The following is a 16,074-nucleotide window of genomic DNA, read 5'->3' as shown; positions in this document are numbered from 1 at the left end:
TCCTGAGGCAGGGCTGCCCCACACAATGGTGTGAACCACAGCCCTGCTGGGACAGGCATTGTTCAGAGGCGGAGGGACGGAAAAGAAAAATAATAATAATAATAATTAACTCCCCTAAATAGCTCATGCAAAGCCAGGTCATGGTATCATCGCTCCTCCCTCTGTGTGTGCGCATGTGTGTGTTTGTGCTGCAGCTGCAGAGCACCACAGCTCACTGTGGTGCCTTTGATGGGAGCAAAGTCCCCTGGCAGCACTGCTCTGTCCCACGGCGTGCCCATGGAGATGAGCTGTGAGTCCTGACCCTCTTCTCCAGCTCCGTAATCCACCTCTCTTGCAAACTCAGGGTGCCTGCATGGGGTGTCTCCTGGGATGGGAGAGCTGTGGTGGGGCTGGCAGGCTGGGACACGTCCTGCATGGAGGGGAGTGGAGCCAGTAGCATGGATTTATGGGCCAGGCTGGAGCCGAGTACATGGATTTAGTTAATTGCAGGCCTGGGGGGAACAGAACGATAAGCAACAGGTAGAGGCAAGGAGGGACATGGTTGTAAAGCCAGAAATGAGAGACAGAAGCCTCAGTCCTCAGGGCCTGGATTTAATGGCTCCGAAATGCTTGCAATGAGCCACATGGCTGAAATGTCTGCACCCCCCATTCACTCCGAGTGACCTCCTGCGCTCAGCAGAGCAGGTGCTGGGCTGTCCACCCCGGGGGAGGCAGCAAGAGAGGGGGTCCCGGGGCCTCTGCTGTGTGCAGGACCTGGCCCTGAGGTGAGCTGCGGCAGAATACAGAAGAAACCAGTCCCTGAAAGGGCCTCCCCCTTCTCTCCCCCAGAAAATCTCGGGTGGCCGAGCCTGACACTCCTGGGTAGGTTTACATCAGCAAGGCTGGAGTAGGAGGGCTTTAAAAGTGTTCAAGTTCCAGCCTTGTCTCTCACGATGACCAGCCAATGGAGGCGACCTGGGTCCCTAGGAATTGCCAGGGGCTGAATGAACATGAGAACATCCTCAGCCTTCCCGGGGGTGGAAGGAGACAACTTCAGTGGGCAGATACAGCATCGCTGCCCCCAGTCTGCTCTGCACGAGGGAACAAGCCCTACCTGGGCCTTGGCGCAGCTGGCTGAGCCCTATTCCAGGGCCAGGAGCAGGATGAGGGGAGTGCTGGGGGATGGGGTGCGCGTGGGAACGGCCACAGAACAAAGCCATGGCGGGGGACAGGCCCCGCCACGGATCCGGCTCCTATTTTTAGTCACTTCCTAAGGAAGCATAGCACAGGGGCGCACGCTCGCCCTGGGCGCCTTCCAGCCTCCGAGGCGGCGTTAGCAGAGCTGCTGGCAGGGTCAGGGCCAACACGGCTGGCCTCAGCCTCACCGGGAGCCCTCACTCCTCCAGCCGGGGCGGCCCAGCCCCTAACGACAGGCCCAGCTCCAGGCCCGGGACCTTCACCACAGGCCCCGGCCCCAGCCCCTCACCACAGGCCGCACGGGGCGGCCGAGGCTGCCGAGCCCCATGCGCGGCCTGGAGGGCCTGCAGCGCTCCGGTTCCGGGGCCCGAAGCCCCGGGGCGGGGCAGGGAGAGGCCCCGTCCCCCCGGCCCTCCCAGACCTCCCCCGCCTCCGCGGGACCTCCGTGGCGCGGCGCGATGACGTCACGCAGCGTCGCGCAGCGATGACGCGCAGGGGCGGGCGGCGGCAGCGACGGCGGCGGCGGGGCCCGGAGTCGGGGCGGGTGGTGGGGCCGGACATGGCGGCGCGGCCCGGCCCGCGGGAAGATGAATAAGGGCTGGCTAGAGCTGGAGAGCGACCCCGGTGAGCGGCGGGGCGGGGGCGGGCCCGGGGGGCTGGCGGAGCGGCCCGGAGGGGTAGGCCGGGGTGGGGCCTGGGCCGGGGGCCCGGAGGAACAGGCCGGGGGGACCCTGAGGGGCAGGCGGGGGGTGTGGGGTGCAGGGATGAAGCTTGGGCCGGGGGGGCGCTTGGGGTGGGGGGTGCGTGGGCAGGGTTACAGGGCGCAGGCCTAGCGTGCGGGTGCAGGGGGGCAGGGGCTGCGGGAGTGCGGGGGGAGGAGGGCCTGGGGCGGGCGGGGGGGCTGCTGGGGGCGCCAGGGGGGTGCCTGGGGGTGCGGGCAGAGGGTTGGGAGGGCAGGCGAGCACGGAGGGGTGTGTGGGGCAGGGGTAGTGTGAGTCCTGGGGGGAAAGGGGAGTGTGTGGGGTTGTGGTGTATGGGACGTGGCCCATGGGGGCGTAGGGAGAGGTTATGAGCGTGTAGGGCAGGCAGGAAAGGGCATGTCAGGACGGGGGGTATGGAGGTTGAGATGCGTGATGATGGTGATGAAGAGGGATGGGGCGAAGAGGGCTGCAGGAGCGTGGTGAAGGCTCAGAGTAGGTCCTGGGTTCTGGTAGTACTTGTACATGAGGTCTGAGGTACCCCAGACACCTCTGTGTGCGTGTGATGTGATAAAGCCAGGTGTCTCTGTGGAAAACATCTGAAATGCTGCAAGGGTGTAGCATGAAGCATTTCTGGTTTTTGCAAATATACCCTGAAATATCGCTGAAATACAGGGAGAGGCATGCATCTGGGATGCCCCTTGCTACAGAAGCAGCTCTGACTGGTGGTTGCCCCAGACCTACATGGGTGATTGAGGACAACCTTTGTCAGTTGGGAGCATGTGAGGGTGGCATCTCCATCCCATGTGTGTCAGATACTGTTGTCACTTTGCAGCTGAGTGGGTGGATCAAAGCCTCTCCCCCAGATAGTCCAGGAAAGGTGCTGAAGAGCCTGGTATGGTGCCTGAGCAGCCAGCACCAGGATGGTCACAGCTGTCCCCTTCCCTTTGCATTGGAGAAGGTGGTTTCTGTGGTGGGGTCCTGGACTTTGTTTTGTGGGATAGGATTTGAGGGCCAAAGCCAATGTCAGCTGAGGCATTGGCTGAGTGTTGTTTTAACGTCTCTGACTTGCTGTAGTGCGATGTGGGATCATCCCCTGGGAGGCTGAGAGCCGGTCTTTGGGATGTGGTGGTGTGGTTTTGAGGCTGAGTGAGGAAATTGGACCCCTGGCATTATACCCATCTTCCTGTGCTCAGCGAAGCATTCCATCTGCTGTCAGCCTCCCGTCACCCCAGGTTTTGCTGCTCTTTATGTTCTTTTTACTGGTATTCAGGAATTGCCGAAATTGTTCCCATCTTCCTCCTTCTTCATTGTGATGATGTCAAAGACAGGACATGGGTTGGATTCTTGCACCTGGGAGGGAAGGTTATTTGCTTGGAAGATAATCTGGCTGGGCAGAGACAGACTCTCAGAACACTGCAGCTGTACTCCTTTGGACATGTGGAGATTTGGATGCAGAGGTGACAGCTCAGACAGCAGTTAGGAATGAACCACGCGCTACTCTTGGCTTTCAGCACATCCCATAAGGTGCCTGGCCCTTGACACGGGGCTTGGGATTGAAGGTCTTGAAACTTTGCTGCTCAGGAAGGGTCGGTAGATCCAGATTTGGGCTGTTTGCCACGGCTGCTGGGCAGAGAGGGGAGCCTTGGGAACCTCCAGGCTGCTGGCATAATATTATGTGTGCTTGTGGACACCAGAACGTTTCTCCCAGCTGACCCAAATGATTTGGGACAGGGGTTTGGGTGTTCCAGGAGGGATGGCAGCAGCAGGATCATGCCTTTTATGGATGCTGAGGTAATACAAAGTATTGAAATGAAGTGGAGAAAAAAACTCAGTTGGAAGGGACCCCGGGAAGTGTTTGGCCCAAAGCAGAGCTAACTTCAAGGGTAGCTCAGGTCGCTTGTGGCCATGTCTGGTTGAATATGCCCAAGAAGGAGATTTCTGCACCCTGGTCCCAGGGCTGACTGTGCTGGTAGTGAAGAATTGTTTTTTTTCTGGTGTATAGGCAGAATTTCTGTTGCTGCAGCTTGTTCCCATCACTTCTTGTCCTTTCATGGTACGCTTGGAGAAGTTTGGCTTCATCCTTTCTCTGACTACGCAGCGATGTTGATCAGACTGGAGGAAAGCATGCAACAGCTGGCTTCCCGTCTCCTTTGGTGCAGCCCTGCCGGTCTAGTGCATGGTCCTGGAGGACTGCTGCAGGGATGTGGGAGTGCTCTGGGCTGAGCCATAGCGAGCTTGGAAGTCCTGCTTGGTCTTCTCCTTCTGGTGGTACCCGTAGGAACAGTGCTGCTTTCGGCATTTATGGTTGTTTGTGTTTGCAAGGCCTTGTGCTGATGCAAATCTTCACTGGCTGCAAGGCAGAGCTTGTGATATGGTTCACATCTGACATCATGTGTTTTGCTGTGATCAGTAGACTGTAACTGCTGAAACTGGAGAGGAGTGAGGCCTTTGACTTTTGCGGAAGCTTTTACAGTTGAGAGACTCTACCTGTAAGCAGCTGTGACTCCTGCTTCCATAACAGATGCCATCTAAAGAGGGAACAAGAGCCATGGCTGTAATGAGCATCTGAAGACTCTTATGGTCTGCAAGGACCGCTTGCCCTAAGCGCCTTGCTGCAAAGAACACAGCGAGGCTGTGGCACTGCCTGAAGTCTCTGTAGCTGTCACCTGTACGACACAGCCCTCCACAGCATCAAGTATTTTGAGCAAAACCATCTCTGTCAGAAAGGTGCTGGGGTTTGGTGTAATGGCCTTGCGTGGGTGAGGAGGCTGTCACTGGTTCAAAGCATGTTATTTCCGTAGCATGTTTCTACCCACTGACAATTTTGTAAGAAATACAGTGTTTTCTGCTAAATTAATGAAGACTTTTTGCTCCCAGAAGTTTCCTCCCTGTTTTAGTAATTTTCACTTCAGTGTGGAAGCCCCTTGGGCTCTTCCCTTCTTGACTGAGCCACTTACATCGAGTTCCTTAAATCTGTTGCTTACAGGGATGTTTCTCAGGATCGAATCCTTCTTATTGATATTCCCTGGACTTCCTCCCAGGCTTTCAGCAGCCTTTGTATGGGAGTGAAAGAAGCAGATTTATTTATTATTCCAGTCTCGAGCTCGCTAACTCCGGGTGCAGGGGGACCATCTGAAAATTAGGCCAACTGCCTTTGCTACGGCATCATAGTGGAAGCTGCTGCTCAGTTGCTGATGTCTAATAATCCTTTGGTCTCTTTGCTGTTGTCTCTGTATCTCTGGTTATGTCCTTCTGTAATGGGAATTTTGTAGACACTGGAGACAGGCTCTTGGATTTGGTCCCCCAGGAGAGAAGGAGATGAAGATGAGCCTTTTGACACTCGGACTTCCCCGCAGCCCTGTTGCTGTGAGCTGGCTTTCCCTTCACTGGCTGTCTTTCACTAACAAGGACATAAATTGCCTTGTTTTAAAATATCCTGTGATGAATCTAGCTCTGTTTCCCTCCAGTTAGAAGCATGCATGTCATTTAGGTGCTCCCTGTTGCTGTGCATGGTGGGGATTTACTTCTTGGCAGGTCATCTGCAGTGGGTCAGGATGATGAAAGTGGATCTGGCTACACTGGGCTCTGGCAGGGGAGGGTTGGTTCAGGTCCTCTCGAGGAAGAGGATGGTGAACAGAGATGGAGGGATAAAGGGAGCCAGAGCACCTCTGCAGCAAGCCAGGGCTCAACAGTTCTGCTGCTGGGGAGTCAGTGTGATCCTGGTGCTGCTGTGCTGCATTTTTTCTGGCTGTGCCTTGGTCTGGGACCATGTGGAACCTTCCAGGGGCTGGTGGCAGCAAGTTTCCTCTCTGCTTTCTTCAGCTACAAGTAGCCTACCTGTTGGTTTTGTTCCTTTCCAGGTCTCTTCACACTCCTGGTTGAAGATTTTGGTGAGTGCAAGAAACCTTCCTGGGATGTCTGTTTTGTGCGCAGCATTACTCCTAGTCCTTTCTGGGTGCCTTTACACCAGCTTCTACCCTTTGTTTGCAGGGGTCAAGGGAGTGCAGGTTGAAGAGATTTATGACCTGCAGAGCAAATGCCAAGGGTAAGTCACAGGCATGAAAGTACGAGTTTTATTAAGCAGAATGTGTCTGTGCGCCTGGGAACTCATTGCTGGCCATTCAGAAGGGCTTGTGTGAGCTTGTTGGTCATGGAGGTCAGCATTGGAAGTGATGAACCAGGAGTGCCTCATCAGGATTGGGGCAGACAGGTAATCTCCTGCCTTGAGAAAGACCTCGTGGGGGCAGGTGGGGGCATACTTCTAAGGGCTTCATCTCCCTTTCCCCATGGAGAGCTGCAGTGCCAACCAGCGTGCTTGCACTGGGGGCTTTCTCCCTGTCTCGCTGCTTTGAAGTGGCTTTGAGGCTGTTGCTTTCTTAAAAGCCATTGTCTGAACTCCTCTTGAAGATGAATACAACATACATTGAAAAGGACAGGTCATTGGGTGGTCAGGTACTGTTCTGCAGGTCAGTCAGTGTCCAGAGGTGAATTTCACCTCCCGTTTTTCTGTCTTGAGCCTCTTAAGACCTCTCAAATCCCAAAGTTTTCAAGCTTGATTGTTGTCTGAGCCTGGAGCATTAGCCTAGGAGAGTGTCCTCGGTGATGTGAGGCTGGGGGGATTTGTGGCAGGGATGGTCACTTCCAGAAAGATGGGGTTGGTGGTTCTGCTTTTCCTCTTTCTTTGCTGTGCCCACGGTTTGAAACAGACGCTTGGCAGTGCAGCCCCACTGATGTGGTCCATCCAAAACAATGCAGCTGTTGACTTCTCTCTGCAGCCCTGTGTATGGGTTCATCTTCCTGTTCAAGTGGATTGAGGAGCGCAGATCACGCCGAAAGGTCTCTACCCTGGTGGATGAGACGTCGGTCATTGATGATGACATCGTTAATAACATGTTCTTTGCTCACCAGGTAGGCTAGAGGCAAGGGGAGAGTGTGCGTGTGTGTATGTGTGTGTCTCATGTGATACCTCAAGGAACCAACATGGTACTGAGAGGCTGTACTGCTCTTGATGGTCCTAAGGCAGCTCCTCTTTCCTGGGAGTCTCTCCCCTGAGCATCCTGAGCGCTGCGAGCCTGTCTGTGGCTTGCACTGTGAGCAGATGCTCATGGGACATGGTGTGGCTTGCTAAACAGCACTGACTGACCTTCCTTCTCTTGAGAGCTGAGGTCAGGTTGCTGCTCTCACATCTGGTTCTTGGTAATACTTTTCATTGATTATTGTTGATACTGAGGGGTTGTTGAAGGGTTTCCTTGTTCCTGCCGGTTAAGATGGTCCTTATGTCACCCTCCAGCTGATCCCCAATTCCTGTGCCACCCACGCCCTGCTGAGTGTCCTCCTGAACTGCAACAATGTCGACCTGGGCCCCACGCTGAGCCGCATGAAGGATTTCACCAAAGGATTTAGCCCTGAGGTAGGGGCAGGGGTGTGCAGGGCTGTGCATGGGTGGTGCATGTGAATCTGCCTCTCGCTCCCCTCTCAGGATGATGCTCTAACAAGCTGGCTCCTCTCCAGGCCTTTGTGGCTGCACGCTACATCAGTATTGCCTCTTCTCACTCATCTTCCTACCTTGCCTTGCTCAGAGCCTTGGTCCCCTTACTCTGGGTGTAGCTCTGAGCCTTCTGTCATGTTATTCCCTAGCTCAGTCTATGGTCAAAAGTTCTCTCTCCTACCTTCAGACCTATCTTGAAGTCTGTGTTTCTCCAACTGTAATTTCTGTAGCGGAAATTGTGTGGTTTTTACCTGTAACTCAGCAGAGCAGAGGGTGTGCGTGAAAGCTGCTCTCCCAGTGCTGTGTGTCGAGGGAGGGAGAGAGGGAGCAGGGAGCTGGTGGGTGAAGCATTTTGTTTGTTGCCTGATGCTTCTCAGTTGTTTTCTTCTCTTGCTGTTTGCTGCAGAGCAAAGGCTATGCCATCGGCAATGCCCCAGAGCTGGCCAAGGCCCATAACAGCCATGCCAGGTGAGTGAGCAGGTGTCACGCAGCTCGCTTTCGCCGGAGGCGGCAGACTCTCCTCTGACCTCTCACCTGTCTTGCCTTTGCAGGCCGGAGCCACGCCACTTGCCAGAAAAGCAGAACGGTATCAGTGCTGTGCGAACCATGGAGGCTTTTCATTTTGTCAGTTATGTCCCTATCAAGGGACGGCTGTTTGAGCTGGATGGGCTGAAGGTCTATCCCATTGACCATGGTAAGAACCTGCCTGTCCCTACTTTTTGACAGAGTTGAATAGACACCCTGGTATGTCCAAATGTATGTATTATTTTTCATTGTCTCTAAGCATTAGCTGATGTTTGTGGAGAATCACTCCAATGGCTCCCAGATTCATCCTGAGTTTTGACAGCTCATTTTGGAGCCTACGCACTGGGGACTGTCTAGAAGGCAATTATTTCTGTATGCATTGCACTGTATTTTCCTCCCTGGTTGCTCAGGGTCATGAGGTCCCTCTGCAGCTCTGAAATAACTCAGTATTGCAAGCAGAACTTGTCTCTTCCTTACTCTTCCCTTGTGCCAAGTAACCACTGTGTGATGAGGCACAGGATCCCAACGCAGATCCCAGCAGGCCGCTCAGGTTACTCCCATCTCTTACAACCTGACCACTCAGTTCTCTCTTTCAGACACTTAGTTATCCCTGCTAGGACTTTGCTTCTGTCTGTTAGATTCTTTGGTAAGGTACCCGCTGTGTGTGCTTGGGTTACTTAAGCATGGCACCAGATCCAGCAGCAGGTGGATCCCAGCAAGAGCTGAGATTTCCTTGGACTTTATAAGCCCGAGCCTTGAATCGCTTGTGGTCTGTAGGGTTCAAAATTCACCTTTCTGCCCAGCACATAGCTCCCATTTTCCATTTGGAAGGCAGAAGCAGGGGATTCCATGTATGGGCTGACAGCACGGTCCTTCTGCTTCCTGGGCCCCTTCTTGGCTTGATCCCTGGTATGTAAGGGAGCCACGACGTTGCCTCTGTTGGAGGTGGCAGGATCTGCTCTGTGAGTCTGAAGCAGGAGCCTTGGCCTGCGTTGCTCAGTCCAGCTAATGTCTCGTTATCACAGGGCCGTGGGCTGACGATGAGGAATGGACGGACAAAGCCAGGAGAGTGATCATGGAGCGCATCGGCCTGGCCACTGCAGGGTAATGACCCAGGCCATGGTGCAGGCACTGGCCCCTTGCCATTCGTCCCTGGGTTATTTCTACTGTGGGCTTTGTGTGACAAGTTGTGGAAGTGGGGGGTGGAGAACATTGCCTGGGGAGAGGTGCCGGTGTGCTGCTTCCTCGCCTTCTCTTGCATGTAATTTGCCAGCCTTCAGAGCATGCAGGGTAGTCCCTGCAAATGGCCACGCAGGATTAAGAGGGGCCAGATCAGGTTCCTGTTAGCTCGAGTCCATAGGAGATGGAACGGTGCTTCTGGTCCTGAGCTGGGATTCTTGGATGCTGGGGCATGGGAGTGACCAAGTGCTGGCATAGGTTGCCCAGAGAGGTTATGGGGTCTCCATCCTTGGAGATACTCAAAGGTTGTATGGATATGGTCCTGAGCAACCGGCTCTGGGTGACCCTGCTGGAGCAGGGACTGGGAGCAGATGACCCCCACAGGTCCCTTCCCAACCAAGCTGTGATTCTGTGACGGGTGTTTTGTGTTGTGGCTGAAGCAGCTTTGTCCTGCTTCTTCAGCCAGTGTGAACTTGGTTTTGGAGGAAAAGCCTCCTGTGTGTTGGTGTTAAACTCCAGGGCAGGGGAGGTGCTGCCTGGAAGGAGCCCTCGGGGGTTGTGCAGGGTATGGCTGGCAGCCTGCTCGCCCCTCTTGCTGGGAGACGGGCTTTTCCCTGCCAGTTCGTGCCTGACGGCTGCTGTCCCTTCCTGCAGGGAGCCATACCACGACATCCGCTTCAACCTGATGGCGGTGGTGCCTGATCGGAGAATGAAGTATGAGTCTAAACTGCACATCCTGAAGATGAACCGCCAGACTGTGCTGGAGGCCTTGCAGCAGGTAGGACAGCCCAAGCTCTGAGGGAGTTGTGAGCCTGGGGTAGGAATAGGCTGTTTTCAGGGCATCTCCCTGTGCTGTGGGGGCCCTGGATTTTGGGGTTTTTTTTGGCCTTGGGAAATCTCTGGGAACAGGAATTAACCGGCCTCTCTGCTTGGCCTTTTGCTGCTCACCTGGGAGGTTATCCATGGCATTATTGGTTGATACAGGTGGTCAGCAGCTGGCCCACCCTCATGAGTTGTTCTACGGTGCTTGAACAGGAGAGATGTGGTTTGGGTTATCTCGGTCTAGCACTCAGTGTCTTATCTGTCATTTGCCTTCAAGCTTATCCGAGTAACTCAGCCTGAGCTGATCCAGACCCAGAAGTCTCAGGAGTCTCAGCCTCCTGAAGAGGCAAAGCCAGCCAGCATAAAGACTGTGACTCCGGAGAGCACCCACCCAGGTAGACCCCTGTACCAGTGGTGGAACCTGCCAGCCAGCTTGGCTTGTAGTGGAGTGAGCACGGGCCGGTGACAACGGTTGGCTGACCTGTAGCTGGAGGCTGTTTTATGGTCAGCTTCGCTTTTGTTTCTCCAAGCCCAGCTCTGTATGCACTGTGCTGGGGTGTGGTAGATGCTTCTGTGCCTGGGAGCAGTGTTGGAGAGACATGGAGCTTGGGAACAGGAGAGCTTAAGCTTGGGGGCAGTGGTGACAGCTGGAGGTGGAACGGGAAGTGGGTGTGATGGTCTGGTGGAGTGTAAGAGCTCTTCTTTTACATGGGGTGGGCAAAGGGTGGCAGAGGACATTGAGTAAAAAGTGATGGTGCTGGTCATGAAAGGCTGTGCTGTGCTTGTATGGCAGACGGCACCGACGAGCCCACCAGCCAGGGCCACCCTGTGGCCACGCAGAGCCCACCCAACAAATCCAAACCAGCAGCAAAGACGTCAGCGAGCAGTATCAATGGAGCACCTCCAGGAAACCCCAACCCCATCGTGCAGAGGTTGCCAGCCTTCCTGGATAATCACAACTACGCCAAGTCCCCCATGCAGGTAAGCTGGAGCTCCAGGCCAGCAGCATGCCTGACTCGAGCTGAGCTTTTTACTTCCCATCCCTCACCTCTGTGGGACTGTGGCTGTCAGCTGGTCGGAGCCCTTCCCCTGCCCTTTCAGCCTGCCTGCCCTCGTACTCACCCAGGCTGGGAGGTGAGAGGGTAAATAAAGGCTGTCCTGGCAAAAGAGGTTGGCACTGATGTGGGTCAGCTGAGCAAGCATGGGGAAGAGTCCCCCATCTCCTCTTGGAAGGGGCAGGGGGACTGAGGATGTGACCGCTGGGCTCTTCCTCCCTGCCCTGCTGCTGGCAGGCCATCAGCAACTGTGTGTTGCAGGAAGAAGAAGACCTTGCAGCAGGAGTGGGTCGCAGCCGGGTCCCAGTCCGACAGCACCAGCAGTACTCAGATGATGAGGATGACTATGATGACGATGACGATGATGAAGTTCGTAACACCAGCTCGGCCATCAGGTGACGGCTTGAGCTGAGGGAGGCGGGGAGGGAGCTGACGTTTGCAGAACCAGTGGGGGTGACTTCCAGATCTCTTTCCTGAGCGCTGATAGTTGTGTTAGAGCTTGCACCTGCGTGTGCCGTCAGGGCTGTTCTCTTTGCCTGCCGTTTTACTGTTCGCTTGCTGGACCGTGTGAAGCCCTGCTGTAGCTGTTCACAACCAGCCCGCGGTTTTGGCTCTGTGTATTGGCAGCTTTGGGGAACCTCAGTTCCCTAGTGCTGATTGCCAGATCGGCTCCTGGTGACAGTGGTGGTGTGCTCAGACTGCTGCCAAGGTCAGGAAGGTGGGGTCGCAGAGAGGGTGCTTTTGGGGCTTCTGGAAGAAGAGCAGGGGTATGCAGCGCGCTGTGCCCCCCTAGCTGCGTACAGGTACCCGCAGCTGAGCGGTTCAGTGGTATTGGGGTGCTGCCAGAGAAGATGGTGGCAGTGGGGATGACCTAGAAATGTGTCAGGCCTTGATTCATCCCAGCAGACAGCCTGGACTGCTGAGTGCAGAGCTGCCAGTGGCTGCACTGGGCCCCCACCTCCTTCTACCAGCTACTCACCTTCCCCGCTGTGTTCCCGGGCAGGTACAAAAGGAAAGGGCAGGTAAAGCAAGAGCATGTGGCGGGGGCTGCGGATGGCCAGCTCTCCGTCCTCCAGCCCAATACCATCAATGTCCTGGCTGAGAAACTGAAGGAATCTCAAAAGGATCTTTCCATTCCCCTGTCCATCAAGACGAGCAGCGGGGGCACTGCCGTGGCGGTGGTCACCCACTCCCAGCCCTCTCCCACCCCCAGCAACGAGAGCACGGACACGGCCTCGGAGATTGGCAGCGCCTTCAACTCCCCGCTGCGCTCTCCCATCCGCTCGGCCAACCCCACCCGCCCCTCCAGCCCCGTCACCTCCCACATCTCCAAGGTGCTCTTTGGCGAGGAGGACGGCCTGCTGCGTGTTGACTGCATGCGCTACAACCGGGCTGTCAGGGACTTGGGGCCCGTTATCAGTACCGGGCTGCTACACCTCACGGAGGACGGTGTGTTCTGCCCGCTGGCTGTTGCAGGTAGGTGCCTGCCAACTTTTGGAAGGGTGGCATTTCCCCTGTGGTGGTGGGATAGTGTCCTTTGACTTCGGGAGTGGATCCTGGTCCTTTACGGTGGCTGATGGCTCCTAATGCTTCCTTCCTGTGCCCACAGATGGGGGTAAAAGCTCCCCGCCTTCCATCAAACCCGGTGAAGAGGCCCCAGTCGCAATCAAACCGGACGAGAAGGAGGGCAGTGAGGCCAGTGACAGCAAAGAGAAGGTGGGACTTGGCAGGACCAGTGATCACCCTGGGGGGGAAAAGTATTCTCCCAAGGTGAGTTTTGTGCTGTGACAGCCCTGGGAGCCTGGAGCTCCCTGCGCTCACCCAGAGATGCAGCAGCGCTGGCAGTGACTGAACTGCGTGTGCACGCTGTCCCGCTCACGTGTCGCAGCAGCTGTGCCTCCAGGCATAGGGCAGCGCAGGTGGTGTGCCTTGCGTCATCGCAGGGACGTTTGCCTTGGCAGCGAGCAGAGCTGCTGTCTCCTGCAGCCAAGACATTGGGCGTGCTGTGCTCTGCTCTCCTTTGAGCCAGAGGCTGGTGGGACCCTGCACCCCCAAATCCCAGCCTGCTGGTACCTTCACTGCCTGTGCCCGCCAGCAAAGGCAGGACTAGGCTCAGGCAGCACAAGCACATCAAGAGCTTCTTGGAAGAGACCTGGGCTAGAAACTGTTTTACTCGAAAGAGAAGTCTTGAGATTTTGTTATCGAGAATAACCAGGCCCTGGGGTGTCCCTCAGGCATGCACACAACCCTTCCCCCTGTCCCAGAGAACCAGATACGCGGGGCTGGGCCAGGCTCGAGCAGAACCCAGCTCCTCCTCTGGGACTGGCCGTAGTGCTGCCTGATTGATCACCCCCTGGCTCAGAAATTCCCTACAGTGAACTGATCCCCCACCCCCCTACCCTGGCAAGTGTTTTTTACTTTGACAAATCCTCCCTTTCCCAGCCACTTACCAGCTCGCTCCTGTGCTGTGGCAGGGGTCTGTCTGCTCATGTTTGGTCTGCTTGATCCTGACAGGAGCTGCTGGCACTGCTCAAGTGTGTGGAGGCAGAGATTGCAAACTATGAGGCGTGCCTGAAGGAAGAGGTGGAGAAGAGGAAGAAATTCAAGGTTTGTTTGTTGATGACTTGTTTGCATTGCCAGTTTAGCTCCCCGAATGCTTCTGCCTTTACACCAAAGAGAAGGGAGAGCGGTTCAGCTGAGAATGGCGATGGGAAGTATTCAGGGTCCCTTTCCCATTACCAACCAGCCTTACGGGGCAGAGCTTCCGCCAGGACAGACTGAAGCCCCTGGGCAGCACTGACTAGCCTGAGGAGGATGGGGAGCGCTGCAGCTGAGCCACCGCTGAACAGCAGCACTGACAGGAGGAAGCAGGGGGGGGCAGTCTCTGCTGCAAGGCCTGGCAGGATTTCTCCCCTGCCCACCCTCGCCTCTCCCCAGCAGCACTTTGTGGAAAATGCTGGCATTTGAACCGGGATGAGGACAGTCTCAGTCGTGCACTAGACAGGACAGGGCTGGGAGGTGGGTCCCTGCCTGCTCTGGTCTCACTGTTAGCCTTGAGCTCTCCTTCATCCGTGCCACCCATTTGTGGATTATTTGTGAATTTTTCCTCTCTTTGTAGATCGACGACCAGAGGAGAACCCACAACTACGATGAGTTCATATGTACCTTCATCTCCATGCTGGCCCAGGAAGGTGAGCTGTGCTGTGCGGCCGAGGGGGTGGAGCGCAGGGTTCCGATTCAGCTGCGGGAGCCATGCTGAGCGTGGCAGAGCAGCAGCTGGGAGCCTGGGAAGCTCACCCTGCCCTGGGGCATGAGGGTAGCGCTCAGTCTGGGGAGCTGCGCATCTCTGGTCTATGTTCTTCTGATTTTACAGTCCCAGGAGGAGCCCACTAATGGGTTTGGGGTGAGAGGGGGAGGGCTGCACCCTTGCATGGGCAATAGCAGCGCTCCAGTGTGGGCATATCTGTCTGCCTCACCCTGCAGGCATGCTGGCCAGCCTCGTGGAGCAGAACATCTCGGTCCGCAGGCGGCAGGGGGTCAGCATCGGCCGGCTGCACAAGCAGAGGAAGCCAGATCGCCGGAAACGCTCCCGCCCGTATAAAGCCAAGCGTCAGTAGCCTGGGAGTCAAGACTGTGAGAAGCAGCTGGGCTCTGTGGCTTTGGGCAGTGGCACTTGGATCTACGTTACATTTTGCCTAAGGAAGACGGACCACAGTGACAAGCCCTCAGCTGACGTGGAGCCTGGGGACAAAGAGAAATCGGGTTTTCCTCTGAGCCTGAGCTGTGAAAGGCAGGAACATGTTGTCTTGAGGGAAGTCCCTGCAGCCGCAGCAGAAGGCAAGCTGGCGTGCCCAGTTGCCTGAGCGTGCTGCGGCAGCACACACATGCTGTGGGCCTGTGTCTCGGCACTGTGGCCAAGGACTGCAGCAGGAGAGGGAGAGCCCACCTGGCCCGAGTCGGCTCCGATGGTGAACACCGGCGATGCTGATGCAAGGTCGTGCTGGCTGCAGCTGGCTGTGGCTTGTGTCCTCCTGTGTCCAGGCCTTCAGCTCTACGCTTCCCCAGGCCATCTATGTCTGTCTCCTATCCCTCTCCCTCCCTTCCCCAAGTTATTTTTGGTTCTGACCCCTGCTTTGGCCGTTGCCGAGCAAGGTGGCTCCTGGGCAGAGCCCATTCTCCTGCGCTCACCTGCCTCCCTGCTACCTGGTTTCCAGAACCGCCCCCTGGGTGGCTGTGCAGGTCCTGCCTTGCCCAGCCCTCGCAGCTCTGGGCTTGGTGCCACCCCCAGTGCCAGGGGAGGGGGGGTGGGGTTGTCCCTGGAGCTGGGCCTTGTGCCCAGCCCTCGGTGGTGGTGCTGGGGGGTGGCGCGTGGCTCTGCTGCCATGGCTGCTCTCCTAGGGACCAGCTCTGGCCCTGGCGGTGCTGGTGGGTCACACAGGGTTGCTCCAGGCCCAGTTCTGAATCCCTGTCAATTACGAACAGACCAAGTTCATCAGGTGGCCTCGGTGCTGCTGGGCACTGTGCCGGGGTGGACGCTGGGTGTGGAGTCCCTTGGTGAAGCCTTGCAGCGTGGGGAGAGGTGCCTGGGTGCTGCAACACTCGGGGTGGCATGGGGGCTGCAGGGGAGGGTGGAAGCAGTGGCGGGAGCACAAAGCTGCTCATCCAGAGCTCACTGGTGTGGGCAGCAGCCTGCTCCCTGCCGCAGCGCCTGGCCTGGCCCTCGCCTGCCACCTCCTGCACATGGTCTTGGGCCTGTCCCCAGCAACCCAGCCGAACTGAGAAGCCAGAGGTCAGCACCCCTCCAGAGGTGTCCTGAGGCAGAGCTGGGCCGAGGGGTGCTGTCATGGGAGAGGACTGAATTTTGCAAATGTGCAAGTTTGTACAGGTCTTGACTATGGAATGAGGCTGTTCTTTCGGTATTTGTTGAAGGGAAGAAAATCCCATCTCTTGCTGTGTCTAGTATCAAGTGCTGTAAATAATGGATCTGTCTGAAGGAATAAAGCTATCCTGTAACAGCCAGCCAAGGCAGGGGTGTGCGAGGGAAGGCAGGGGTGTGCGAGGGAAGGCAGGAGCACTGAGCACGTGGCTCCGGGCCGTGCTGTCCCTGCCAGCAGCACTTCTGTGGTGC

At 56.4% G+C, this 16,074-nt stretch overlaps 2 protein-coding genes across 3 annotated transcripts; both read left to right on the top strand.

Moving 5' to 3' along the window:
* The first annotated feature begins 1,672 nt into the window (after positions 1-1,672).
* Positions 1,673-15,965, top strand: BAP1 (BRCA1 associated protein 1). Of its 2 annotated transcripts, none has more exons than XM_055709244.1 (17): positions 1,673-1,800; positions 5,738-5,767; positions 5,868-5,922; positions 6,653-6,785; positions 7,168-7,287; positions 7,772-7,833; positions 7,917-8,059; positions 8,916-8,994; positions 9,724-9,847; positions 10,169-10,286; positions 10,685-10,872; positions 11,208-11,341; positions 11,950-12,422; positions 12,556-12,662; positions 13,461-13,553; positions 14,065-14,137; positions 14,430-15,965. In XM_055709244.1, the coding sequence occupies exons 1-17, from the start codon at positions 1,764-1,766 to the stop codon at positions 14,561-14,563; spliced, it is 2,103 nt and encodes a 700-aa protein (XP_055565219.1). In that variant the 5' UTR covers positions 1,673-1,763; the 3' UTR covers positions 14,564-15,965. The 2 variants fall into 2 exon arrangements, with proteins under 2 accessions (XP_055565219.1, XP_055565218.1); XM_055709243.1 differs by having other exon boundaries at positions 12,556-12,716.
* LOC129735993 (uncharacterized) lies at positions 14,831-15,965 on the top strand. Its single transcript, XM_055709245.1, has one exon. It carries the CDS (start codon positions 14,831-14,833, stop codon positions 15,836-15,838), a length of 1,008 nt encoding a protein of 335 aa, XP_055565220.1. The 3' UTR covers positions 15,839-15,965.
* Positions 15,966-16,074: the final 109 nt, after the last annotated feature.

This window comes from Falco cherrug, chromosome 4, assembly GCF_023634085.1.
Source record: "Falco cherrug isolate bFalChe1 chromosome 4, bFalChe1.pri, whole genome shotgun sequence".
Classification (NCBI taxonomy): domain Eukaryota; kingdom Metazoa; phylum Chordata; class Aves; order Falconiformes; family Falconidae; genus Falco; species Falco cherrug.
Note: the sequence above shows the minus strand (reverse complement) of the source record. Positions and strands in the feature narration are given on the sequence as shown.